The 26,446-nt window shown below is 49.6% G+C and overlaps 1 protein-coding gene across 4 annotated transcripts in view; it reads left to right on the top strand.

Annotated features, from left to right (window-relative positions):
* BOC (BOC cell adhesion associated, oncogene regulated) overlaps nucleotides 1–26,446 on the top strand; it is a 133,914-nt gene that overhangs the window by 85,071 nt on the left and 22,397 nt on the right. For all 4 annotated transcript variants that reach the window (XM_086935638.1, XM_086935636.1, XM_086935637.1 and 1 more), the window contains 2 exons: nucleotides 19,058–19,204; nucleotides 25,812–25,955. In XM_086935638.1, coding sequence (XP_086791764.1) covers nucleotides 19,058–19,204; nucleotides 25,812–25,955 — 291 coding nt within the window. The remainder of the gene's footprint in view (nucleotides 1–19,057; nucleotides 19,205–25,811; nucleotides 25,956–26,446) is intronic.

Here is a 26,446-nt window from a genome sequence, read left to right as displayed (position 1 = left end):
CCTTGAAGGAGACCTCCGGGTCCATGCTGTGGGGGGTAAGCATTGCCTTAATAAATGCTGCTGGGTCTTTATTGAAGGTGAATGGTCTTGTTGAACTTTGAGTAATTTGCTTTTGCATAATTATGTGAAATTCTACAAAAAATTGTGTGAGCACTAGCCACCGGCAAACCGCAGAATGCCTCAATATGTTGTTGTACATTTTACATCACGCAGTGGTAGCACAGGGGGGGCCCTGAAGTGAGTGTAGAGTCTGCCTTGGCACTGGCCACTAAGCCTTGGTATGCAGAGGTTGTCCTCCATACCAACAGGACAGTTTCTGCCCTCCGCAGTACCCACAGGGCTTTGAGGGTGTGTGAAGCAGTGTTTGCCCCTCTTAGCCTTGGCACAAGTCTGTTCAGGCCTTGGCTGCCAGTAAGCATGAGGGTGCCAATGGCTCCAGTCTGCTCCTCATGTTTCGCCTCTCGTTTTTCATATGGGGCAGAAAGCTGCTGTAAGTCTGCTGAGAGCCCGTGAGCCAAGGCCGGGATTAGGCGGGAGACGCCTGCCGAGCTCCTCAGCTGGAGCAGTCGCCTTCCATTTCCTGTTCTCCCAGCCCTGTCTCCTTCCAGCGCTGTGGTGTTTCCGGCGGCCTCCTCCTCCTACCCAGAGCAATGGCTGTGCACCAAGACGCGCGGTGGAGTCCCGTGCAGCCCGCTTGCTAGCGGAGAATGGCCCCTCCCTAGCCTCCCGTACATGGGGCTTCTGGCACGTTCCGATTCTCTGAACCAGTGGCGTAACGAAATTTGAGGGGTGCCACCTGCAAAGTACATGAAGGGGGTCACCCACGCTCCGGACCCCGTCTGGTTCTCTGATGCCAAGTGTCCGCCGCCTGTGCACAGTGCGGAGGTGCCCCCTGGTGTTTGGGGGACTATTGTTGCGGCATTGATCTGAACCAGTGCCGTAATGAAACTTGTGGGGTCCCACCTGCAAAGTACATAGAGAGGGCCCCCTACGCTCCGGACCCATCAGGAGCTTTCATGCCATGTGCCACCATGACGCGAACCTGAGCTCGGGCATTTCAGATTTTTTGCCGAACCATGTACAGCATGAACAAAAGACACTGACTGTGTTAATAAGTCTCTAAAGTGTTGCCAATGCTTGTTTTTTCTCCCTGTTGCTGTCTCCCACCAGACACCATCTTCACTCCATGTGTCCACCCATGCTCCATTCTTTCACGGGCCAATTTTCATTTAGTCAAAGTCTCTGTTGTCTCATCATTCCACTCTGCTCTCTGCCAGCCCCTCTTCCTACACTTTACCTCCCTCTCTACTTGTACTCTTCTCTCTCTGATGGCTGCACTTCCCCGTCCTCCCGGGGCACCTCTGCCACACTGTACCTGTCTCTCCCCGATGTCTACTCCTCCCCGTCCCCCCGGGGCTCCTCTACCTCTCTCCCCGATGTCTGCACCTCCCCGTCCCCCCGGGGCCCCTCTGCCCTCACTTTTCCACCGTCTCTCTACCTGTACTTGTCTCTACCCGATATCTACGCCTCCCCGTACCCCGGGGCACCTCTGCCCGCACTGTACCGGTCTCTCCCCGTTGTCTACGACTCCCCGTCCCCCCGGGGCCCCTCTGCCTTCACTATACCTCAAACTGTACTCTTCTCTCCCCGATGTCTGCACCTCCCCGTCCCCCCGGGGCACCTCTGCTTTCCCTCTCTTGGCCTGTCTCCCAATACGCTTTTCCCCAACAGTGACGCCTTTCTGCTCTCTCGCTCAGGTCCTCCTCACTATATTGCCCCCCTCTCCGCCCCCACCTCTAAACCTTGGTTTTGGCTCCGATGTCTGCACTTGGCTGTCAGGAGCCTGGACCACCGCAGCACAAATTAATTTTCTTGCTCCAAGTTTATACTTTCTCCATCACGAAAATATGTGTGCTCGTGGGTGGAGGCCGCCGAGAAAGTGTTTTTCCCGCTTCCCATTTTTACCCTCTTTTGGTCTTCTCCGGGTTCATTGCGCCTTCACACAGCTACACCGGACTGTGACTCTGGCAATAAGTAATTCTATATTACTCCCATTATTCTCCCTCTCCGCTGTACATTTTCCTTTTTCCCCGTTCTCTTTCATTATTTTCATTACCTTTTTATTTTTATTTTCTTCTTACCTTATTCCCTTGGGTTTCCCCTCTACCCAGCTTTTACTGTATTCTGCCCTCATTTCTTACCATCTCCTTCTCTTCTTTTCCTTTTTTGCTTTTTCATTTTTATTCTTCATTTACCAGTTTGTCTTTTTCCATCTTTTTTTATTGAACCCTTTTTATTTTCTTCTTTCACCATTTCACCTTCCTTCTTTCCTTATTTCATCTTTTGCTCCTTTCTTTTTCTCTTGAATTCCTTTTTTATTGTTTGCTTCCCTTTATTGTTCCTCTTTCCTTAATTTCTTTTCTTATTTGCATATTTGTTTCTTTTGTCCTTTCTTCACTTTTTTTTATTAATTTCACTTTTGCTTTTTGTTGTGCAATTTCCATTTTCAATCTTTGTTCTTTTTGGAACTCTTTCCTCTTTTAAGCCTGTTCTTGCTAAGTTTATTATATATATTTTCTAGTATTTGTTCTGGTCCCTTGTTTCTTTATTTTCCATTCCCTTTCATTGCTGCGGCATTCAGTCTACATTACTTACTACTGGTTGGCTTCATTGTCGCTCAATTCATTGCTTCTCATTGGTGATTGCATCCGGTTTCACTTTTTTTGTGCGCTTGTACTTTTGATGGAGCATGGACCAAGTACTGATGGATATCTTCATAGGTGTCCTTCCGCTGGTCATGCTCAGACTGAGGTACTCTCCCTACTCAAACATTACCCCCAACCACTTGGACTGGAGCATAACCACGTAACCACTTCCCTTCAGAAAACCTAAAACACCACTTTTCTGTTCTGCATGTGCCCCAATTCCTCCAACCATGAGGCATCTTTACGGCATTTCAGTTTGGCACAGCTGCGCTAACAGGTTAAACATTTCTCAGTTTCTTCATTAATCTCTTAATTCTTGTGCTCACTCATGTATACATAATCCAGCATTCTTGTCTCAAGTACTTAGCTGATCAAGTCGATTTTTGCACTTTGTAAATAAAGATAAATTATTGAAGCTATATTGGTTATCCTAATAAACTTTTCTTTGAGCTAAAAAAATAAAGATAAATTAAATACATTCACCTGCAACCAGTATGAATCTACTGAGACAAGCTCAACATAAGGGTGCAGGTCAAACCTCTTCCTTCTTCCACATGCTCTGCAAGATATTCAAATGACTACCCCTGAAAAACCAGACATCAAGAAAGCCCTCGACTAGACTATTCCAACACAGTCTATGCCGGGATCTCCAACCATCTGCTACATAGACTCTAGGCCATCCAGAACACCGCAGCGAGACTCCCCCTCAACCTCCCACAGCGATCCCTCATCCCACCACTGCTCCAAGATCTCCACTTGCTTCCCATACACAAACGCAGTCCATTCAAACTCCTCACACACTCATACAGGGCACTGCACAGCATCGTGTCAACATACCTGAACAACCGCCTACACTTCTACCAACCCTCCAGACACCTACGCTCAGCCACACTCTAACTCGCTCACACCCCGCATCCACAAAAGCAGACGGGAGGTTGAGCATTCGCCTACATCACACCCAAGACCCGGAACTATCTCCCATAACTATATAAATACAAACCTTTTTTTCCTCTTCTATCCTTCCAAATCCAAATAACTGACTAACCCATCCACCACTAAAATTACTTTCATATTTCACTATACTAATTCAACACTAATCTTTTATGGGTCCCGGAGTAGCGTGCTACTTGCCGAAAAAGTGATTCAATGCCTCGTCAGGGATAGTAAGCGCTATATAAATGCAATTACAATACAATCAGGGCCGCCTCCTCACTTTTTAAATTCTACAAGAAGCTGAAGGCCCAGTTACTTGAATAATTTTGCGGGGTCTGAAGCCCCACATCTTTCGTATTATGCCTACACTCCTGCTCCAGTGCCTGGATACCCTCGCGGGTGATTAGCTCCGCTATACAAATCTGCATAACGTGGGTGAGGACTGGTGTGCAGGGTGCACTCGTGCATGCTGCGCACCGCACATGCAGTTGCAGCTTGGAACCCTATTGTGAAAGGGACCTCAGTTGTTGAGCTGAAGGAGACCTGTAGCCGGATTCTGCCAGTCCTCCGTGTAGTTCCTTAAAGCGCACTAAAGCTGTACAATTTCCCCAGTGCTACGAGGTGCCCCTGTACCACGTGCCCTACAGTACACATGTAACCCACAGGCCACATGATAAGTGCAGTGTGGAGATACGTTGTAATATCTAGGCCTGGGCGTAGTTTGTGGAGTTTTGCTACGCGGAACTTCGCGAAGTTACAAAAAAAAAACCCTGCAATTTCCGCAAATGGCGGAGTGCAGTACGAACAGCAGTTTGTGCTGGTATTCCTGCAGCTCGGGTAGAAAGTCTACCCAAGCGGCAGCTCGCGCTCGCAAATTTACCATTTGCGAGTGGGGAAAAAACTCTACTGCACATCGCGAAGCGGAGTTTTCTGTGTTCCGCGGAGTGCAGAAAACTCCGAACTGAGCGAAGTTTACTGCCCAGGTCTAGTAATATTGTTTCTCTGGAAATGGATAACTTGTGTCTTGTGGCACAAAACTAACTGATGTGAAAGCTCGAATCTGAGTTGAGTTTTTTAGAAACTTTTGAAAGTTTTGATATATTTGTGTTTCTAGCCTGGGTCTTTCACCGGAATGGGATGTGTCTTGACAAGTCTTTGCCCTGCTCCACCTGAAGATACCTCCAACGGGACAGCCTTTTGTTCGCTCCTAGATGAGGCAGGATGGGTTCAACCCTTGTCGGTGCATCCGCATTCGGTGGACCCATTGAAGCGAGAAGCTTAATCTATCCATTCATTTAGACGTGGTGCCCCGTCCCTTTGAAGATCTGACCGGTGTTAAACTAGGGAACAAGAACATTTTCCCAACTTTTTTCCTCTATTTCATTCCCACTCGTCTTCCCTCTGTTTTTTATTTCCATTAGCTGCTGTGTCTTTTTATTATATTTCCCACCACCCCTATCTGGATCTAATTACCTCTGGACTTCTGCATTTGGATGGTGTATTCCTAGAAGCTCCCCAGTCCCTAGGCCCTCTTCCTGGACCCCTGGTGGAGTTACCCCGACCTTGAGTTTAAGGGGACCAGTGACTGCAGAGCTGGGTTCAAACCGCTGCACATTTCAGGCGAAAACCTAAGCAGACCTATTAAAACCATAAAATGCAGCATATATGGTTGAAAATACTAAAGACGGATATGACCGTAATACAATGCATGCATAACTTGCATCTGTAGCTACTGTTATTTCAAATATTTGGCCCACATCATTGTGAGTTTCTTCCTAAAATCATTAGTCCAACTGCGAACCGAAATAATTAAAGACATTCATCAGGATTGCCATCAGCTTGTCTTCTCTAAATAGGCCTCGTGTGATCGACCTTAGGAAGATGAAAGGGGGTCTGCCCTGCTACTATTTAAACCCCTTGCCTGCATTCTGCACTCGCATCGCCACTTGGGGTTCTCAACTCACTCGAGTTATCTGGTTTGAGCCTGCATGAACTTGGTGTTGTGTATCTTTGGGGTAATTTCTTCTTTTAGATCTTATAGAATCTGCCTTCATTCGGCGCTTTTCACGAGAAGGGTCGTGGTAGGGGGGAAAAATCCCTCTAAACTGTTCCCTGCCCGGAGTCGGCGCTGGGCGCTAAAGAGTTAACCCCCATCTGGCTTTAATACCGAGTGGAAAAACATGGCTCCTTTCGTCTGCCTGTCTGTACAGATTAATCACATTTCTGAACTTGGGTTTTTTCCCTTAATTGAGCGATGCCAGGACATTCCTGAAGTATTAAGCATATGCGCCGCAAATCATTTTTATGTCTTCGTGAACCTGCCTCCTCCGACTCCCTAAAAAGAAAGATAAACCCGGCGCCGGGAGAAGGGAAGGGGGGGGGTGTAGGAGGGGGCCGAGCCTAGGGTTTGAGGCGGGGCTTTGTAACATTAAAGGGAGCAAGAAAGTCGCTTGGGTCATTAAGATGAGCGCGAGGCGTGTCATAGCTCCCATTGGCCCCCTCCTGGACATCCAGTGGGGGCCCCTCTATGGGCGTTCACCCTGGACACCAGTGAGAACTCTTCTTCCACGGGGTGTCTCCAGGACGCCTAAAGAGAGCTGTTCCAGAGGGGCACCAGTGTTCCCTAGCGGGAGCTGTTCCAGCGGTGTACCACTGGACCTTAGCGGGAGCTGTTCCAGCGGTGTACCACTGGACCTTGATGGGAGCTCTTCCAGCGTTGCACCACTGGACCTTAGCGGGAGCTGTTCCAGCGGTGTACCACTGGACCTTAGTGGGAGCTATTCCAGCTGTGCACCACTGTTCCTTAGCGGGGGCTCTTCCAGCGGTGCACCACTGTTCCCTAGCGGGAGCTGTTTCATAGGTGCACCACTGGACCTTAGTGGGAGCTCTTCCAGAGTTGTACGACTGTTCCCTTTCGGGAGCTGTTCCAGAGGTGCACCACTGGACCTTAGTGGGAGCTCTTACAGCGGTCCACCAGTGAACCCTATGGAAGCTCCTCCTGCACTACACCACTGTACCTTAGCGGAGCTGTTCAGAGCTGCACCACTGCACCCTAGCGGGAGTTCTTCCAGCAGTGCAGCAGTTGACCCTTCTGGGAGCTCTTCCAGCAGTGCGTCACTGCACCCTAGCGGGAGCTCTTCCAGCGGTGTTGCAGTTGACCCTGCTGGGAGCTCTTCCCGCGGTCCACCAGTGGACCCTAGCAGGAGCTCTTCCAGCAATACTCCACTGGGCCCTAGCGGGGGCTCTTCCAGTGGTGCACCACTGGACCCTAGCAAGAGCTGTTCCAGATGTGCACCACTGGACCCTAGGTCAAGCACTTAAAACCGAGCACCCCCGTGCACTTCCATGCTCTTTCATCGGACCTCTAGTGTAAGCTCTTCCATTTGTGTACCGCTGGACCCTCGAAGGAGCTCTTCCAGTGGTGTACCTCCAGGATTTCTTTCATTTGACATCTAGCGACAGAAGCAACGGTCTCATCTGGGAAGCTGTCTCTTGGATGGGGATGTTCCACAAGCTGGATAGGGATGTTGAATAGGATCTCCTGCTCTGGGCCATCTGCTGGTTGCCAGCTATGGTGAATGATGGCAGCTCTTCCTTAGGCCAGCTGTGCACATCAGGTGAGAAAACTTCCCTGGTGTCTCCTCAATGCCCAGTAAAACCTCTCCCCGGCACCTGGTGGAATCTCTTCTGGGGAAGAAGTTTGGAGCTCTTCCAAAAAGCCCTCTCCAAAATATAGGGTAGAAACTCTTCCATGGCATCATCTCTAGGATATTGGGCAGAAGCTCATTTAAACGTGGCCATCTCCCAGATGCTTTGTTGAAACTCTTCCCTAGGGCCATCTTTTGGGTGTTGGGTGAATGATCTTCAATGGGGCCATCTCCTGTATCTACGGTGGAAGCTTCTCCCATCAGCATTGCCTCGATGTTAGTTTGAAGCTCTCCAGCCAGTGCCTCCTGGATGTGTTTTGGAAGCCCTCCCAGCAGTAGCTCCTGGATGTGTGTTGGAAGCCCTCCCAGCAGTAGCTCCTGGATGTGTGTTGGAAGCCCTCTCAGCAGTAGCTCCTGGATGTTGGTGTGAAGTTCTCCCAGCAGCATCTCCTGGATATGTTTTGAAGCCCTCCCAGCAGCATCTCCTGGATTTTGGTGTGAAGTTCTCCCATCAGCATCTCCTGGATGTGGGTTTGAAGCTCTTCTGGGAGCTGTCTTCTGGATCCTGGCTGGCAGCGCTTTCATTGGGCACCGTCTGCATGTTGGGTGGACGACCTTACAGGGGCCATCTCCCAGATGCTGTGTTGAAGCTCCCCCTGGGGCACCTCTTGGATTCTGGGTAGAATATGTTCAATGGGGGCATTTGCTGGGTGTTGGGTAGAAGCTCTTCCCTGGTGCCATCTCCTCGATGCTGAGTTGGAGGATTCAGGTCGCTGCCTCGAATGAGCGAGATAAGTCCTCTTTGATCCCCTGTATGAGGCCCTTTACTTAGGGCCTTTTTGTGGGGATCTCTTCCATGTGATCTTTGGGATACCTCTTGGGAGTCCTTCATTGGGTGGAAGTGCTCTCATGCGAGAGCGCTGAACACAGGATACCAGGGGGCACTCTTGAGGCTCTGGGTGGAAGCTCTCATATGGTAGTATCTCAGACACAAAGTGGAAGTTCTAACAAGGCTGCATCTGGGACACCGATGGGAAGCTGGGACTTCAGGTAGAAGCTTTCATGGGCTGGTATCTGCGATACCTGGTGGAAAAAGAAAACCACCCAATACCGATCGTTTTCTGGCAACGCTCCCAGGATATGGAACGCTCTCCCGGGAGTCCTCAGATGCAACCCCTCCTTCTCTTATTTCAAAAGAGACCTCAAACTCCATCTCCTTAATAAATACTTTCCTGAACAACGTCAACTAACCTAGACCTCAATATCCCGAGTTGACTCCCATTCAAGGATTGTTGGCTAATGGACTATGCTAATCACCTTGTTTTTCTTTTTTTTCTCTCCCCCTCCGTTGCACAGTTATTTATTGTTCATACTGTATTTTTTATCAGTGGTTTGCTTACTTACTGTCAGCCTTCTAGGTAATGTAATGCCCTTCGGCTTTGCACAATATGTATGTGAAGCGCTCTGATACCTATGGGTCTAGCTAGCGCTATACAAAACTTTAAAAATAAAAAATAAAAAAATAAAGATATACCCTGGGCCTGTCTCTGGGATACAGGATATAAGCTTTCCTGGGTCTGTATCTGGGACACTAAATGTAAAGTTTAACTAGCATGGCCATATCGTGAAAGCTTTAATAAGTCTGTAGTAGGGACACCATGTGTAGGCTCACATAGGTCTGTAACACGGACACTCGATGATGGAAGCTCCCATGGGTCTGTAGTTTGGACCTGGTGTCGAAGTTCCGGAGGGTCTGCAGCAGTGGACGTGTAGGGCAAATCTGCAAAGATGGTCAGACCCTGGGATACAGGATATAAGCTTTCCTGGGTCTGTATCTGGGACACTAAATGTAAAGTTTAACTAGCGTGGCCATATCGTGGAAGCTTTAATAAGTCTGTAGTAGGGACACCATGTGTAGGCTCACATAGGTCTGTAACACAGACACTGGATGATGGAAGCTCCCATGGGTCTGTAGTTTGGACCTGGTGTCGAGGTTCCAGAGGGTCTGCAGCAGTGGACGTGTAGGGCAAATCTGCAAAGATGTTCAGACCCTGGATATGACTTGTGCATTCATTTATGCTTTGCCTCCTTTATTCCATTGTGTTACATATTTATTTTTACAAGGGTTTTTTTTGTTGTTGTTGCAGTTTTTCAGTTTTTAGGTCTCGCTGAGTCAGCCGCCTAGGCAGTGCTTGCGCTGACTCTTCGAGACATGCTTTATTCCAGTATAGGCTGTAAGCTCCGCCCATCTTTTTAATTGGTTCCCTTAACTGTTCTTTGTAACTATTGGCTTTTGATTTGTTAATAGGCTTGTTAGTCCCTCCTTAGTACCTCCCTCTCCTGTTGTTACCTCCCACGAGGACTGCCCCTGTTACAGGTGTTGTTACGCAAGATGTTTACTGTCGCAAGTCCTGAACTTTTTTCCTGTATTGCCCAGTGTATTTGTCTAATTAGTGCAGAGGAAGCAAAACAAGACTCCCAACCCCCAGAATGCATTTGTTTATCCCCTAAAAGTCCAGGAGTATAGCCAGTGGCCTGGAGGGAGATGGTCAATCGTCATATAACATTTACAGTCATAAATAAGACGGGACACCAAGTCTCTCACCTGTACAAACTCCTCCGCCATGTCTCCTCCAATCTCAATGCCAAGAATACTAGCTACTGGGAAACGCAGATAGGCTCCAAACTCACTGAACAAGAATTACAAACCATGTGAGCGGCCCCAGCAAAAAACATATCACCGGGGCTAGTTCAGACGAAATTCTGGCTATTACACCAAGCAAAATAATAACAAAAGCAAGATTCCTTTCTGTGTCGTATTGCAGCTTTGTGACCAACTAGTCTACTTATAATGTATTATATAACTGGCTTGACTGACAGGTTTATATAGGTACTAATTTTTACTCCACACTAGAATAGTTTTCTTTCTCTCAGCATTTTATTTTCATTAGTTAAAAACATTCATGTAAAATTCACAACAGAGTAGATCATATCATACATAAAAATTGAGCGTTCCCTAGTCTAATACAGCATAAATCCTATTCTTATTATCGCTCAAAAAACAAACTCGAAAATAAAAAATAAAAAACCAAACTTTTTGGCATATATTCTAGTGTGGAGTAAAATTTAGTACCTATATAACCTGTCGGTCTAGCCAGTTATATAATACATTATAAGTAGACTAGTTGGTCACAAAGCCGCAATACGACACAGAAAGGAATCTTGCTTTTGTTATTATTTTGATACCCAGTCCTTTCTGGTTTTTCTGGGAAACTCTCTTCTTTGAAGACTATTACACCAAGCATACTGGACACCAGCTCATCTAGCATCGATAGGCCTGAGGGATAACGACTGCTGCTGGAATTGCAGCACAGAGAAGGGAGACCTCGCACACCTCACCTTCCATTGTAGTAAGGTCAGCAAATTCTGGGGAAAGGTGTTCGACTTCGTTAACAAAGCCCTAGGCTGCACTCTAAAACGGGAATTTGCCACTATAACCACAGCACACATCACAACAGACATAGCCACACAACAAGACAGAAACCTTCTAGACTTCCTCCTGACGACTGCAACAAAAACGGTGCTAGCCAAATGGAAAGACACCACCAAGGCCACATTCAAAGGCTGGGCGAATTGGGTGACGTATCTCAGGGGGCGGACAACACTGCACTGAGACACATACCCTGGAGAAATCCCAACAGAGGGATGTGGTCAACTTTAGACAAATTCCTAAACCCGTACAAACCCCCATAAACATTTTAACGACGCTACACCAATAGGAAACACCCACAGAGGCCGGCGGCCAATCACCAATCATCAGCCAAACGCATATGTGTTTTTTTGTTATGTTATATGTTACAACTGGTAAAGTGGCCGGAAAGCAATTGAGACACACGTTCAGTGTTACATTTACGCAAGCTTACAGGGCCATAAAGCGTAGACCGGTTAAAACCAAATGCTCGTCCACCCTCGAACAATCGAACAAAGTCGCCACAGCAAGAAACCAGCCCTAATGTGAATGTCAGCGAAACCTGATAACTGTTATATGTAAAGTGTACTTCTGTACATTGTATAAAAAAACTAATAAAAATAAAAAAATAAAGAGATTTCCCTCGGAGTCCATATTTGGCGAGAGAAATAATGTCTGGGACGGGACAGGGTGTGTCTAAGGGACCTTTGAACTCCGGCTGCCCAGCACCTCCTCAGCCATACGACGCCCCCTGCAGTCCGGCTTTAATGAGCTGGGGGGTGTGGAACAACACGGGGAGGGAGGGGGGGGGGGTCCTCTCAAGCCCTTAACGCTGGCCGACCCTACAATCCCTTCAGCCCTGAGTTATCACCTCCCCGGCCTAGCTGTAACGAGGCCCTGGGAACCCCCCAGGACTGATGACTGATTCCCCACTTGGGCCACATCTGGAAAGTGAACTGCCTGCCCCCTCCCCCGGGTCCTCGGAAGAGGCCTGCGCGGGGGGTGCGGGGGCAGAGGGGTACCTGCTGCTGGCATTTAAATCAATGCTGAACCCCTGGCGGAAGGTGGGGCCCGCTTTCCCGGCAGCCGGAGGGGAGTGAATTTATAATATGCCAACTCTCGCTGTTTTGTGGCGTCTCTGAGATTTTTGTGTCTGTTTTTTCTGGACAATGTTGGAGTCTCGGCTTTCTCGTGTGCCCGCCCGCCCTGCTCTTAAACTGTCGGTGGGAGGCGAAGAAAGCCCCGTGGTGTTGCCTCCTGGCCTCAACTTGAAGTATTCCAAAGATGGGGCGCCTGTAGCGCCTAACCTTTGATGCTATATACAGAGTCCATGTTCCCAAGTCGTGCGTATGACTTGTGAGAAGCCCTGAGTGTGTGTCGCGTTGGTGCTCAGGGCACTGGTAATGTTCACGCATGCGTGGGTGGTGTTACACTTTGCTTTGGTTCCGTCTCCCGGACAGACACCCTTTGATGTTTGTTGTCGAAGACCTTGTGGGCTGCTTGCTTGTCACTCGTTTTCTGGTTTTCCTTCCCCTTCTGAGGTTTGGCCCACCACTGGAGCAAAGCTGTTTCTCATTCCTTTGATGGCTGGTATTTTAGCCTTTCTATTGCTCACTTTTGGGGGGAAAATACCTTTTCCGTCCAGCACTTCACGGTAGTGCATGTGTTTTCCAGCTCTCTTCCTCACGTGCTCCTCACTGCAAAATGCCAATGGTGCGTGTTGCTCTCGCCCTCGTGGGCTGCTGTCACTCTTATGTGCTGCTCTCCCGACCAATCCCTCTGCTGTTTTGCTCTCTTCCTCATGTGCTGCTGTTCCCGCCCGGTTGGAGTGGTTTTTCCATAAAGCGCGGAGTGGAATTTACCACCCACCACTACGTATCAGTAAGTTAAGGAGGCTTCCCCTTTCTACTACCATTGTGTATTAAAACTGTCCTTTTCACTGGCTACTTACCACCAACTAAAATAGACTGCCTTGGTCCACTGTCCCCATGGATCAGTAACTTAAAGAGACAGCCCTCTTGAACTGCCCCCTGCGCCAGTAACTAAAAGAGACAGCCCTCTTGAACTGCCCCCTGCACCAGTAACTGAAAGAGACAGCCCTCTTGAACTGCCCCCTGCACCAGTAACTAAAAGAGACATCCCTCTAGAACTGCCCCCTGCGCCAGTAATTAAAAGAGACAGCCCTCTTGAACTGCCCCCGGCGCCAGGAACTAAAAGAGACAGCCCTCTAGAACTGCCCCCTGCGCCAGTAACTAAAAGAGACATCCCTCTAGAACTGCCCCCTGCGCCAGTAATTAAAAGAGACAGCCCTCTTGAACTGCCCCCTGCGCCAGTAACTAAAAGAGACAGCCCTCTTGAACTGCCACCTGCGCCAGTAACTGAAAGAGACAGCCCTCTTGAACTGCCCCCTGCACCAGTAACTAAAAGAGACCGCCCTCTTGAACTGCCCCCTGCACCAGTAACTAAAAGAGACAGCCCTCTTGAACTGCCCCCTGCACCAGTAACTAAAAGAGACAGCCCTCTTGAACTGCCCCTGCACCAGTAACTGAAAGAGACAGCCCTCTTGACTGGCCCCTAAACCAGTAACTAAAAGAGACAGCCCTCTTGAACTGCCCCCTGCACCAGTAACTTAAAGAGACAGCCCTCTTGAACTGCCCCCTGCACCAGTAACTTAAAGAGACAGCCCTCTTGAACTGCCCCCTGCACCAGAAACTAAAGAGACAGCCCTCTTGAACTGCCCCCTGCACCAGTAACTAAGAGAGACAGCCCTCTTGAACTGCCCCCTGCACAAGTAACTGAAAGAGACAGCCCTCTTGAACTGCCCCCTGCGCCAGTAACTGAAAGAGACAGCCCTCTTGAACTGCCCCCTGCACAAGTAACTGAAAGAGACAGCCCTCTTGAACTGCCCCCTGCGCCAGTAACTGAAAGAGACAGCCCTCTTGAACTGCCCCCTGCACCAGTAACTGAAAGAGACAGCCCTCTTGAACTGCCACTGCGCCAGTAACTAAAAGAGACAGCCCTCTTGAACTGCCCCCTGCACCAGTAACTGAAAGAGACAGCCCTCTTGAACTGCCACTGCGCCAGTAACTAAAAGAGACAGCCCTCTTGAACTGCCCCCTGCACCAGTAACTGAAAGAGACCACCCTCTGGAACTGCCCCCTGCACCAGTAACTAAAAGAGACAGCCCTCTTGAACTGCCCCCTGCGCCAGTAACTGAAAGAGACAGCCCTCTTGAACTGCCCCCTGCGCCAGTAACTGAAAGAGACAACCCTCTTGAACTGCCCCCTGCACCAGTAACTGAAAGAGACAGTCCTCTTGAACTGCCCCCTGCACCAGTAACTGAAAGAGACAGCCCTCTTGAACTGTCCCCTGCGCCAGTAACTAAAAGAGACAGCCCTCTTGAACTGCCCCCTGCGCCAGTAACTAAAAGAGACAGCCCTCTAGAACTGCCCCCTGCGCCAGTAACTAAAAGAGACATCCCTCTAGAACTGCCCCCTGCGCCAGTAATTAAAAGAGACAGCCCTCTTGAACTGCCCCCGGCGCCAGGAACTAAAAGAGACAGCCCTCTAGAACTGCCCCCTGCGCCAGTAACTAAAAGAGACATCCCTCTAGAACTGCCCCCTGCGCCAGTAATTAAAAGAGACAGCCCTCTTGAACTGCCCCCGGCGCCAGGAACTAAAAGAGACAGCCCTCTAGAACTGCCCCCTGCGCCAGTAACTAAAAGAGACATCCCTCTAGAACTGCCCCCTGCGCCAGTAATTAAAAGAGACAGCCCTCTTGAACTGCCCCCGGCGCCAGGAACTAAAAGAGACAGCCCTCTAGAACTGCCCCCTGCGCCAGTAACTAAAAGAGACATCCCTCTAGAACTGCCCCCTGCGCCAGTAATTAAAAGAGACAGCCCTCTTGAACTGCCCCCTGCGCCAGTAACTAAAAGAGACAGCCCTCTTGAACTGCCACCTGCGCCAGTAACTGAAAGAGACAGCCCTCTTGAACTGCCCCCTGCACCAGTAACTAAAAGAGACAGCCCTCTTGAACTGCCCCCTGCACCAGTAACTAAAAGAGACAGCCCTCTTGAACTGCCCCCTGCACCAGTAACTAAAAGAGACAGCCCTCTTGAACTGCCCCTGCACCAGTAACTGAAAGAGACAGCCCTCTTGACTGGCCCCTAAACCAGTAACTAAAAGAGACAGCCCTCTTGAACTGCCCCCTGCACCAGTAACTTAAAGAGACAGCCCTCTTGAACTGCCCCCTGCACCAGTAACTTAAAGAGACAGCCCTCTTGAACTGCCCCCTGCACCAGAAACTAAAGAGACAGCCCTCTTGAACTGCCCCCTGCACCAGTAACTAAGAGAGACAGCCCTCTTGAACTGCCCCCTGCACAAGTAACTGAAAGAGACAGCCCTCTTGAACTGCCCCCTGCGCCAGTAACTGAAAGAGACAGCCCTCTTGAACTGCCCCCTGCACAAGTAACTGAAAGAGACAGCCCTCTTGAACTGCCCCCTGCGCCAGTAACTGAAAGAGACAGCCCTCTTGAACTGCCCCCTGCACCAGTAACTGAAAGAGACAGCCCTCTTGAACTGCCACTGCGCCAGTAACTAAAAGAGACAGCCCTCTTGAACTGCCCCCTGCACCAGTAACTGAAAGAGACAGCCCTCTTGAACTGCCACTGCGCCAGTAACTAAAAGAGACAGCCCTCTTGAACTGCCCCCTGCACCAGTAACTGAAAGAGACCACCCTCTGGAACTGCCCCCTGCACCAGTAACTAAAAGAGACAGCCCTCTTGAACTGCCCCCTGCGCCAGTAACTGAAAGAGACAGCCCTCTTGAACTGCCCCCTGCGCCAGTAACTGAAAGAGACAACCCTCTTGAACTGCCCCCTGCACCAGTAACTGAAAGAGACAGTCCTCTTGAACTGCCCCCTGCACCAGTAACTGAAAGAGACAGCCCTCTTGAACTGCCCCCTTCACCAGTAACTAAAAGAGACAGCCCTCTTGAACTGCCCCCTGCGCCAGTAACTTAAAGAGACAGTCCTCTTGAACTGCCCCCTGCGCCAGTAACTAAAAGAGACCGCCCTCTTGAACTGCCCCCTGCGCCAGTAACTGAAAGAGACAGCCCTCTTGAACTGCCCCCTGCGCCAGTAACTGAAAGAGACAGCCCTCTTGAACTGCCCCCTGCGCCAATAACTAAAAGAGACAGCCCTCTTGAACTGCCCCCTGCACCAGTAACTAAAAGAGACAGCCCTCTTGAACTGCCCCCTGCGCCAGTAACTGAAAGAGACAGCCCTCTTGAACTGCCCCCTGCGCCAGTAACTAAAAGAGACAGCCCTCTTGAACTGCCCCCTGCACCAGTAACTAAAAGAGACAGCCCTCTTGAACTGCCCCCTGCACCAGTAACTAAAAGAGACAGCCCGCTTGAACTGCCCCCTGCACCAGTAACTTAAAGAGACAGCCCTCTTGAACTGCCCCCAGCACCAGTAACTAAAAGAGACAGCCCTCTTGAACTGCCCCCTGCACCAGTAACTTAAAGAGACAGCCCTCTTGAACTGCCCCCTACACCAGTAACTTAAAGAGACAGCCCTCTTGAACTGCCCCCTGCACCAGTAACTGAAAGAGACCACCCTCTTGAACTGCCTCCTACACCAGTAACTTAAAGAGACAGCCCTCTTGAACTGCCCTCGCACCAGTAACTGGAAGAGACAGCCCTCTTGAACTGCCCCCTGCACCAGTAACTTAAAGAGACAGCCCTCTTGAACTGCCCTCGCACCAGTAACTGAAAGAGACTGCCCTCTTCCACTGCGTGTCCATCAGTAACTACAGCAGACTGTCCTTTAACTGCCCTTTTATCAGTAAGTAAAGCAGACTGCCCTCTGTCACTGCCCCAGTAGCAGTGCCAAATGAAGACACATTTGCCAAGCAGCATTTCCAGACTGCCCACTCTGCCTAAGGGAACCCAGTATGGGGGAGGGGTCTCTCTGCCTTCCGCCCGCCCCCTCTAATTGGTAGATCCTCGCAGGATGGCTTAGGGAGGGGCCACAGCTGGGAAACCCCAGCAGGAACGTGAAGCAACCTGGAAGTCCCTTCCATCCCCGAAAGTCCAGAGGAGGGTCGGCGTCTCCTCGGAGCCCCCGGTGGATTCTGGGCCCCGAGAGCAAGGGAGGGGGAGTCACATGCATGCGGGTGGGGGCGGTGGACGTGGACCGGATAAGTGCATTCGGGAGTGAGGGGGGGGGGGGGCATGGTGTCCCCCAGTGACAGCACTCCACATGATGGATGCAGGCAGCTCGATGCTTTGGGAAGGAGGAATGCAGACAGGGGAGTCACTGTGAAAACAACCGCTAATGGGCCTGAGAGAGGCACCCCGCAGTGAGGGGGGGGGGGGGGCAGGTGTCAGCCCCACACACACGTCCGTGAAACACGACCCTCTCTCTCGGTCCACGTGACAGAGCTGGTACACTCATCAGGACCAGGCGGAGGAAGGGAGCCCCTCTCACCCCACACCCCCTCCCCCAAACAACTCCACGGAAGCTTGAGGGCGGCTCGTGTAGTCCAGCTGTGCCCCACTTCCGCCCCAGGGGCAGTATGGGCAGGCGGACTCTGGAATCTATCTGGCTTTCCAGGAGTTAGTGTGTGTGGACAGGCTGGACTCTAGAAACTATCTCACAGCCCAGGTGTCTGTGTGTGTGGACAGGCTGTGCTCCAGAAACTATCTCACAGCCCAGGTGTCAATGTGTGTGGACAGGCTGTGCTCTAGAATGCATTTGACCATCCAGGGGTCAGTGTGTGGACAGGCTGTACTCTAGAATCTGTTTCACTATCCAGGGATTAGTGTGTACACAAGCTCAGGATTCTAGTTCCACCCTCGGGGTCCGAGGGTGGACAGGCTGGACTCTAGAATCTTTCTTGCAGTCCAGGGGTTGGAGTATGTACAAGCTGGTCTCTCATAGTCGGGGAGTCCTAGTGGTGACAAGCTGCGCTCTCGTGCCCCCCCAAGGGTCAATGTGTGGACAGGCTGTGATTTGCAGCATTTGCCACATAATTCATCATCTGATACATTATTTGCAGATTTTAAGAAAAAATAGTTTCCAGCTCCAACAGATCAAAAGTTACTAAAACGTGGTGACTTGTTCGCACGCAGTGGAATACTCTTCGCGAAGGTTAACTGGTCATCTTTCTGTTGCTTATTTCTGTATTTGGTTCATAAACTGGTACTAATGGGATGAACTCTTAACCCAGGCAGTATTACCATAACGAAATATTAGAAAATAATGAAGTATTACTATCGAACGCATTGTGCACCATAATTTGCCTTTTCTGGTTGCATATTTTAGTCAATCCTACTGCATAATTTGCTGCCCCCCTGCCGCCTAATTCCAGTGGCCCTGTCTATAATCTATATCCCTGTCGTAGGTCAGTGTGGGTGGGTGACGTGTGTGTGCGTATGTTGGTTGCAAGCTCGAGTCCGAACAGATGCACACATCCCTTCATGCTCTCTAGGTGGATAACGTGTGCACCGTTAAGTTGGGCAGCAATAAATATCTTTTATTTAGTGAAAAGCTATCCGAGAGGGTGAACGTACGCTTTATGAATACATATGTTCTAGCCCGTGGCTCAGTCTGCCCACGCTGTGAAGCTGCCCACGCTCACTGTCCCTGTGGTCTGTGTGGACAAGCGGTGTCCAGTAACCGCACTGCCCCATGGTCTCTCCGTGTGCCCAAGCAAAGTTTCGGGCTTTCTTGACACCCACTTTTAATTAATGTCCTACTTTTTGATTTTTATTATCTAAGAAAAGTACTGTCTGCTCACTTCTTGCGTTTGACCTCTTTAAAAACAAACATTTTATATTTTTCATTGGGGGAGGAGGCGGTTCATGATCAGAAGAGGGTGCTGTGAGTTGTACAGTTTCATGCCATTGTGATGTCTGCCACTTTTGTAAATGGTATTGTAACACTTTCCTGGTCCAAGATTAGTCCTGGGGAACGAGTACATTTTGTACTTTCCCTGTAGTAAACCTCAGAAGCCTTTTTTTGCTGCCAAAACCATGAATTATGTGTAATTTTGACTTGGCCAAAAACATGGTGGTAGGCGTAAGCGTATAGAAAATGAAGTGCTTCTTTTTCTCCGTCGTAAATCTACAGCACTTTATACAACTTCTGGCAGTGTCCTTGCAGGACCTTGAGGTTCGAGCATAACTTCTGCATCAAGTGTCTGATGCTGCTCAGGAGATGCTGAAAGCAGCCCTTGCAGCACAGCAGACCGGTCACTCAAGGCCACCTCCTAATGCACCCCACTTCTTGCTCCCCCACAGACCTCCAGGACTTCAAGTTCGACGCCCAGCATGTGATCGAGGTGGATGAGGGGAACACAGCGGTCATCGCCTGCAACCTGCCCGAGAGCCACCCGAAGGCCCAAGTCCGCTACAGCGTCAAGCAGGAGTGGCTGGAGTCCTCCAGAGGTGAGTGGCCACCGTCTGAGTCCTTGAGCCCAAGGCGCAATATGTCCTCTTGTGGGGGGATTTGTAGGGTGTGGTGTGTAGTCCTGATCTCCACTGAGCCGTGCCCTGCCACCCTACAAGCCAGGGCTGCAGTGGTTTTCCTGTGGGGCTTCTCAGCACCGCTGTTTGTTTTCCAGTGGTTGTCCTTCTAGTTGGGTTCTTTCAGTGATGTACTTTTCCTGGTTTGATTCCCTTTAGAAACATCTGAGTAGTTAATTTGAGAAACCAAAGGCAGTGGAAACAAAATCATTGATATAAACGTCACTGTGAGGGTTATTGTTGCCAAAAGGAAGAAAAATAGAAGATAAAGACTAGTATAATTAAAAAAAATTTAAAAAAAAATTGGTGAATTCAATCTGTCTGTGTTTAAGGTGCTACCGCCCGCCATGTAATGTAAGCACTTTAAAGCACGACAAGAAATGAAAGAAAGACTTAATTGAAGGCGTCCTTGCCTTCAGTACAATCCTGTTTTTGTTCTATTTCAAATAATGGTTGGATGGTAAGTTAGCTTTCATTATCAACATTCTTTAGTTAATATTACCTAGGAAGAAGGGAGAACTATACCGATGGCGCCCTTCTATCCAACCTTTTTGATAAAGAAACAAAAAGAGGGTGGTATTGAAGACAATGGAGGCTTCAGTATAGTCTGCCTTTCTTTTTCTATGAAACGGAAAAAATACGCATTCTGGCAGCACTTAGGAGATACTGATTCAAGAGGGCAACAAGAAGAACCACTAGATCAAAGTAATGGACCCAAACTCCACTCTTTCTATGCTGTAAGCAATAGTTCTCTTTGGCAGCGGCACTGTCAAAACCCAGATGTGAATAGGAAATGGGAGGTATGTTACTTATATTAATTTTACCAAACTATAGAAAAGAAGCCGGAAGAGTGAAGTGAATTTTAAAAAGGACGACAACAACACAGTAAAGATATAAATTACAGGAAAGTATCTGGTTTGGGGCTTTTATTAAAAAAAAAAACAGCAACACCCGAGGTTCAACTAAAAATTCGTAATGAAAAATGAATTAAACAACTAGAGCTCCTCAGATACTGATCGCTTCAAGAGTAATCACCCGAGATGAATCTCCTAGTGTTTAATGACCCGGAGATAAGCCCTTTGGGCTAATTCCTAATTCCCAACAATTAAGCTGGTACCAATCATGAGCTGTTCCAGCAAGAATCTTGTGCCTTACTTCCTTTCAGCTCGAATACCTAACTGATGAGTGGTGCTAGCAAGAATGTGCATGCTATCTTGTTTGGGCTTACGCAAGTACAAAAATCGAGTGCATGAACCATAAATGAATAATCTTTGAGCTGCGCTAAAGCGGGGGAGGAGGGGTCTAGTCGTCCTTCCATCTTGGTTTAAGCCTTTACCAAGTATGGCGCCGTTCTATTGCGGCTCATCATGTCCACTCCCTTCGGGCTCCGTTAAGTAACAACCAATGAATTATTTTGGCAAGAGTCTTCCATTTAGCCACTTTGACGCCATCGTTAGCCAATGGTGATCCCCTGGGGGTCTTTGATCCCACTCTCTCTGGACTCCAGCATGGAGTAGCCATGATTCCTCCTCCACGAAGGGCGTTGACCTCGCTTCCTTGGGACTCACCCACCTTTGAGGCTTCTATTAGTGGCTTCCGTTCCACCCTCTTTGGTCTCCTGAAAGTCCCCTGTGTTGAGTTGTGTCCACACCTGTTGGACCAGGGACTTCTGGTCCTAAGATCATCCCCACTCAACCGCTTTGTGACCCACTCAACCGCTTCTCGTCCTAAGATCATCCCCACTCAACCGCTTTGTGACTCACTTAATGTCTACTTTATTGACAAAATACTGGACATCAAAGCCAGTATCCCTCAACCGGTGTCCCCCCTCACGTCCATCATGTCTATAAAGCCTAACCACAACATCCTTAGTAGCTTCCCACCTATTACCCAGGACCAATTTCGGGAATTGCTATCAAGAGTAAAATCCGGTGCACCCTCGGACAGCTGCCCGCCTCACATCTTAAAAAAGAGTGCTTCCTGACACACCCAGCACCTGCCATTTCCCTCCTGAATAACTCCCTGTCTCTTGGCACAGTTCCCGCAGCGTTTAAAGAGGCCATAGTCATCCCGCTGCTAAAAAAACCGGGGGCAGACCCAGCTTGCAAAGCCAACTTTCGACCCATCTCGCTGCTGCCCTATTTGGCAAAAGTTCTAGAGGCGCACGTGGCCAAGTGCCTCTCTAACTTTCTTGAGGAATCCTCCTGCTTCGACCCCCACCAGGCAGGCTTTCGGCCTGCACACTCCACTGAAGCAGTAGTCACGACAGTCTTGGACACCCTGCGTGACTGCGCCGACAGACGCTCCCCACAGGCCCTGGTGCTCCTGGACCTTTCGGCCGCTTTTGACACGGTCGATCACAACATCTTGGTCGACCGTGTCGAACAGGCCGGCGTCCGGGACCTAGCAGCCTGTTGGTTGAGATCCTTCTTGACAGACCGCAACCAAACACTACGCCTTGGTGATCTAATGGGTGCCAAACAGGCCATCACCTGCGGAGTGCCACAAGGTTCCTCCCTGTCACCTCACCTATTTAATCTTTACATACTTCCCCTGATTCAGACCCTAAGAGACAAACAGGTGAGTGTCTTCAACTACGCAGACGATTTACAACTGCTCTTTACCATCGACAACACTGAAGACTCCATACTGCACTTTCAGTCCACCATGAGTTTCATTAAAACTTGGATGGACCAGAACCAGCTCAAACTAAACCCGGGGAAAACCGAGTTAGTTTTGACCGGCGACAGCACTAAGTACTGGGGCCTCCACTATTGGCCCTCTGAATTAGGCCAAGCTCCAACACCTTCCTTGTCAGCCAAAACACTTGGAGTCACCGTGGACCGCGACCTATCACTGAAAGCGCAAGTAGGTCAGGTGGTCTCCAAGTGCTTTTTCCAACTAAAAAAAATTCGGAAGGTACGCCGTCTGCTTACTTCAGAGGCAATCACCCAGGTTGTGATCTCAACTGTACTGTCCCATCTGGACTACGCGAACGCCACCTACCTAGGTCTTCCCAACTACCTAGTTAAGCGACTCCAGATGGTACAGAACCATGCCTCAAGGCTAATCCTGAACCAACCTAGGCGACACGCAGCTACCCCTCTACTAAAGAAACTACACTGGCTCCCAGTAACCCAGCGCTGTGCCTTTAAAACTGGTTGTATAATCTTCAAGTCCCTCTATTGTAAAAGCCCCTCATTCATTAACCAACTGTTTTCCAGATATACTCCATCCCGCAACCTACGCTCACTCCATTTGAGCCTCCTGCAGATGCCCTCCTTCAAACTTAAGCGCGCAGGAGGCCGTAGGTTTGCGACCCTTGCTTCCTGCTTGTGGAATTCCTTCCCCCTGGAGATCCGGAATTGTCAAGACCTCCTCTCTTTCCGGAAAGCCTTGAAGACCTGGCTCTTCAGACAAGCATTTCAATAACGCAACTCCCCACCCTTTGTTCATGTTACTGATGATCACAGCGCCAAGAAACCAATCGGTGAAAGCGCGCTTTAGAAATATTTTAATAACATAACATAACATAACATAACTTCTACCTCACCCTCTTTGGTCTCAATGATGTTACATGTATTCAGTGTTTATTTGGCACTTAATTGTAAGAGTCTCAATCCCGGCTCACTTGGCGCAAATAACCCCTCTGAGCTGTTACGGAGCGAGCTGCTCCATCCGGCCACCTTGAACCCCAGTAAGCAACGGTCATCGAGCTGACCTGAAATACCACCAGCTTTTCACCGAGAGTGTTGAGGAGGAAGGCAAACAGAACTGTACAAACGATGAAGAGGTCACTGCTGTCCCAACCACAGAGTCGATACATACCTTTCCAATCCAGACATAATTCCACATCTAAACTGCGAGTATCAGAACATACTTTTAATCATCCAGCCTCGTTCTCTGCCTCAGTTCGCTCACAGTTCCAAACCTGAGCCACAGTTTGACCCCAAAGCAAAATGGCCGCCGCCTGTATGCTAGAAAAGGGACCAGGCACTCAAAAATTAATAGAAAAAGACCTCCGAATTCTCATCTCTAGAGGTTTTGAAAGAGCTTGGTGACCCAGATCCGGTGGTGCAATGGCTCAATTGATTGACAGGGGGCGTGGCTTGTTAAAGGATCGAGCCCAGGTCTGCTTGTACGTACTGCCCCTGCTTTTTGTTGGGGTTTGTGTGTGGAAACTGTTCATGCCCCAGCGAGTTGCCCTGATGAACATGATTGCTTCAATCAGGGTTCCGTAAACACTTGCGCACACCTGTGTGTAGCCTGACGTGCCTGGAGCTGCAGGGACAGCATTAAGCGCTATCTGCGACCACTTGCAAAAATAAAACAAAAGCAGAGCTGGAAGAAAAACGGGGCACCTTGGCGGGGTCAGTGCACTTGCTGCATGCGGGTGGGATATTTTAGGATGGTTGGTTGAGGGGGTCTGTATGCACCCAGCTCTCCCCCTGGCGAGACTCTTACACACAGACCCTCCTGCCTAGTTTAGGGAGGCGCAGTATGGAATGCGGTGTTGTGATTTTGGAAACAGTCTTCTTCTCAGAGTTCACTGGAAATATTTCATGTTTCTTCACCCTCCATTTAGCAAACACATATTTGTGCACTCATCACACACAAGCACGATTCTTGTGAAATGCGAGCATACCAGCCCTCCCAAGCATGTACATGCACTCCCCCACCACCAGACATGCACCAACCCAAATAAATACGTGTGGCCCAAATGAGTACACGCATGCACACTTTCTCCAATGCATGCACACAAACACCTATACACCTACGGGCGGACCCAACATGACGGCCGCCCGTTGCCAGCTCGGGCTGTGGAGCAACAAGGAGGAGGAGCGGAGACCGGGGGCGAGTCGGACGGGCGGGCGCTGTTCACCCGAGCCGATGTAGGGCTCCTGCCGCGTCCCCCGCTGCCACCTCGTTGCTGGTGTCTGTGGAGAGCGCTGGCTGGCTCCTGTCGATCCCTGCCGGGGACCCAACATGGCGGACGCCCGCTGCCGGCCCGGGCTGAAGGGCATCAGGGAAGAGGAGCGGAGACCGGGGGCGAGTCGGACAGGCGCTGATCACCTGAGCGGTATGTAGAGCTCCCACGGCGTCCCCCGCTGCCACCCGCTGTCACCCGCCGAGACTCTGAGGGCATTCCAGGGGCACACCAGTAAAGGGCCGGTGATTGACGGCGGCGCCCCTGCTGATGACGGCGCCGCCTTGAGGCCTTCCCACCGACCTGCTCCGGGGGCCATACACCCCTCTCTCCGCCACAGACGAGCCTGGGCCCGAGGGCAGAGATGTGCCCCCCCCTTCCCCATTGCTGGCCGCGCTGTTTGGCGTCGGCGGTGCCTGACTTCAAGATGGCGCCCTTGGGGACACTCTTTCTATGACCGGCAGACGCAGGCTACGGGAACACGAACGCAGAGGATAGTGCCCTGGTGGACTCTGGAGGACTTTTTCGTTGGACTAGTCCCTCCCTCCATACCCTGCATCCTACCCACCCTTCCTCTATGCTGTGAATGCTGCTGTTTTTTCTTGGACAGTTCTCGCTGGACTCTAGCCCTTCCTTCCCTCCAGACCTTTGCATCCCACCCACCCCTCCTCTATGCTGGTACTCGTGTAGTGTTTGCAGCGGTCCTTTGTACTCTCTACCACCCCTATATTACCCCTAGAGTGTTTCCAGTCACATCCCTCCTGTCAAGATAGAAGATAACTCTAACAACTAGTATACTATTTGATTTTTAGATTGTATCCATGTGTATCCCCTCCCTGTGTTAGAATTATAGCTTTTACGACTAATCGCCTGTGGAACTGTTGGAATATAGCCAGGTGTATCCCTTCCCCCGTGTGAAGAGATAACCCTATCCACTAGAGCAAAAAGAAAGGTGTTCCTGAAATGTGTAACGTAACTGATTCTATGTAAAGTGCCTTGTAAAGGGGCAGCTGAAATTCCAGGAGCCTAGTCCCGACAGCTCGACGACTTCGGAGGGCTGGAAGTGGTCCCCCGCTACACGGCGGAGGAGGGCACTGGACATCGAAGGCTGTCCTATGTAAAGCGCTCTGATAACCTAATCGGTTCAAGATCCTGAAATGTGCAACGTAACTGATTCTATGTAAACTGCTGTGATAACATGTAACGGAACTGGTGCTATGTAAAGCGCTCTGATAACCTAATCGGTTCAAGTTCGCGCTATAGAAAACTCTAAAAATAAATAAAAATAAAATAAAAACACCTAATGCACACACTTCATCTAAAACTGTGGGTCATTCAGCATCACTTCTATTTTGCCTCCAATCTCTCTCTTTCTCTCGCGTGCACACACACACATACCTACACATACACCTACACCTATGATTGTTGACCGTGTGTGTTCAGGATTGTATAGTGCCTAAGGTTACAGCAGGCATATACCTGTTGGTAAAGTTGTGTCTCTAGGGGGCATTTGTAAGAGCTGTACCAGTATGGCCCTAGGGGTCTGTTCCCTCCTCCGGGAGTGCCTTCACTCACACATCTTTGCCTTCTCTCCTCCCCCAGATAACTACCTGATCATGCCATCCGGGAACCTGCAGATTGTCAACGCCACCCAGCAGGATGAGGGCACGTACAAGTGTGCGGCGTACAACCCCGTGACACAGGAAGTGAAGACCTCTGTTTCCAGTGATAGGCTGCGTGTGCGACGTAAGACCCTCTTTTTACTTAAGTATTATTGTTTGCTCCACGTCAATAAACACTTTGTGTGCTGTTACCGTGTTTGTCTTGTCTCCTGGCCACCTCTCTTCTCAACTCTTCACCAAACTTTTCACCTGCTAACCTGTCCATCTCCACATTATAGTCGTTTTTCCATCATTTCCATCTGGTTTTCTGTCTATGGTCCTTAACTGTTCTGTTGAGCATAGCCTTCTTGTGGCACCGCCATCCATTGTTCATCAGCACTGGCTGCCTTTTGATGTCCTGGTGCACCTGCTTCCTGTGTTTTTTCTTCCTTGGTTTGGTCTGACACATGTTCCCAGTTTCCTGGCCACCACCCTTTTCTCGTTTGATATCCTCTGCTTTTGCTTTGTTCTAGATGTTTTCAGTGTCTTTGCCATTTTCTGTTCTTTGCCTTCTCATCTTCTGGTCTCCACCGTCCTCTGGTATTTATTTAACTCTTGTATTTTTTTCCCCCTGAT

Source organism: Lissotriton vulgaris, chromosome 8 (assembly GCF_964263255.1).
Source record: "Lissotriton vulgaris chromosome 8, aLisVul1.2, whole genome shotgun sequence".
NCBI lineage: Eukaryota > Metazoa > Chordata > Amphibia > Caudata > Salamandridae > Lissotriton > Lissotriton vulgaris.
The sequence above is the reverse complement of the archived record's forward strand: the minus strand, read 5'-3'. Positions and strand labels throughout refer to the sequence as shown.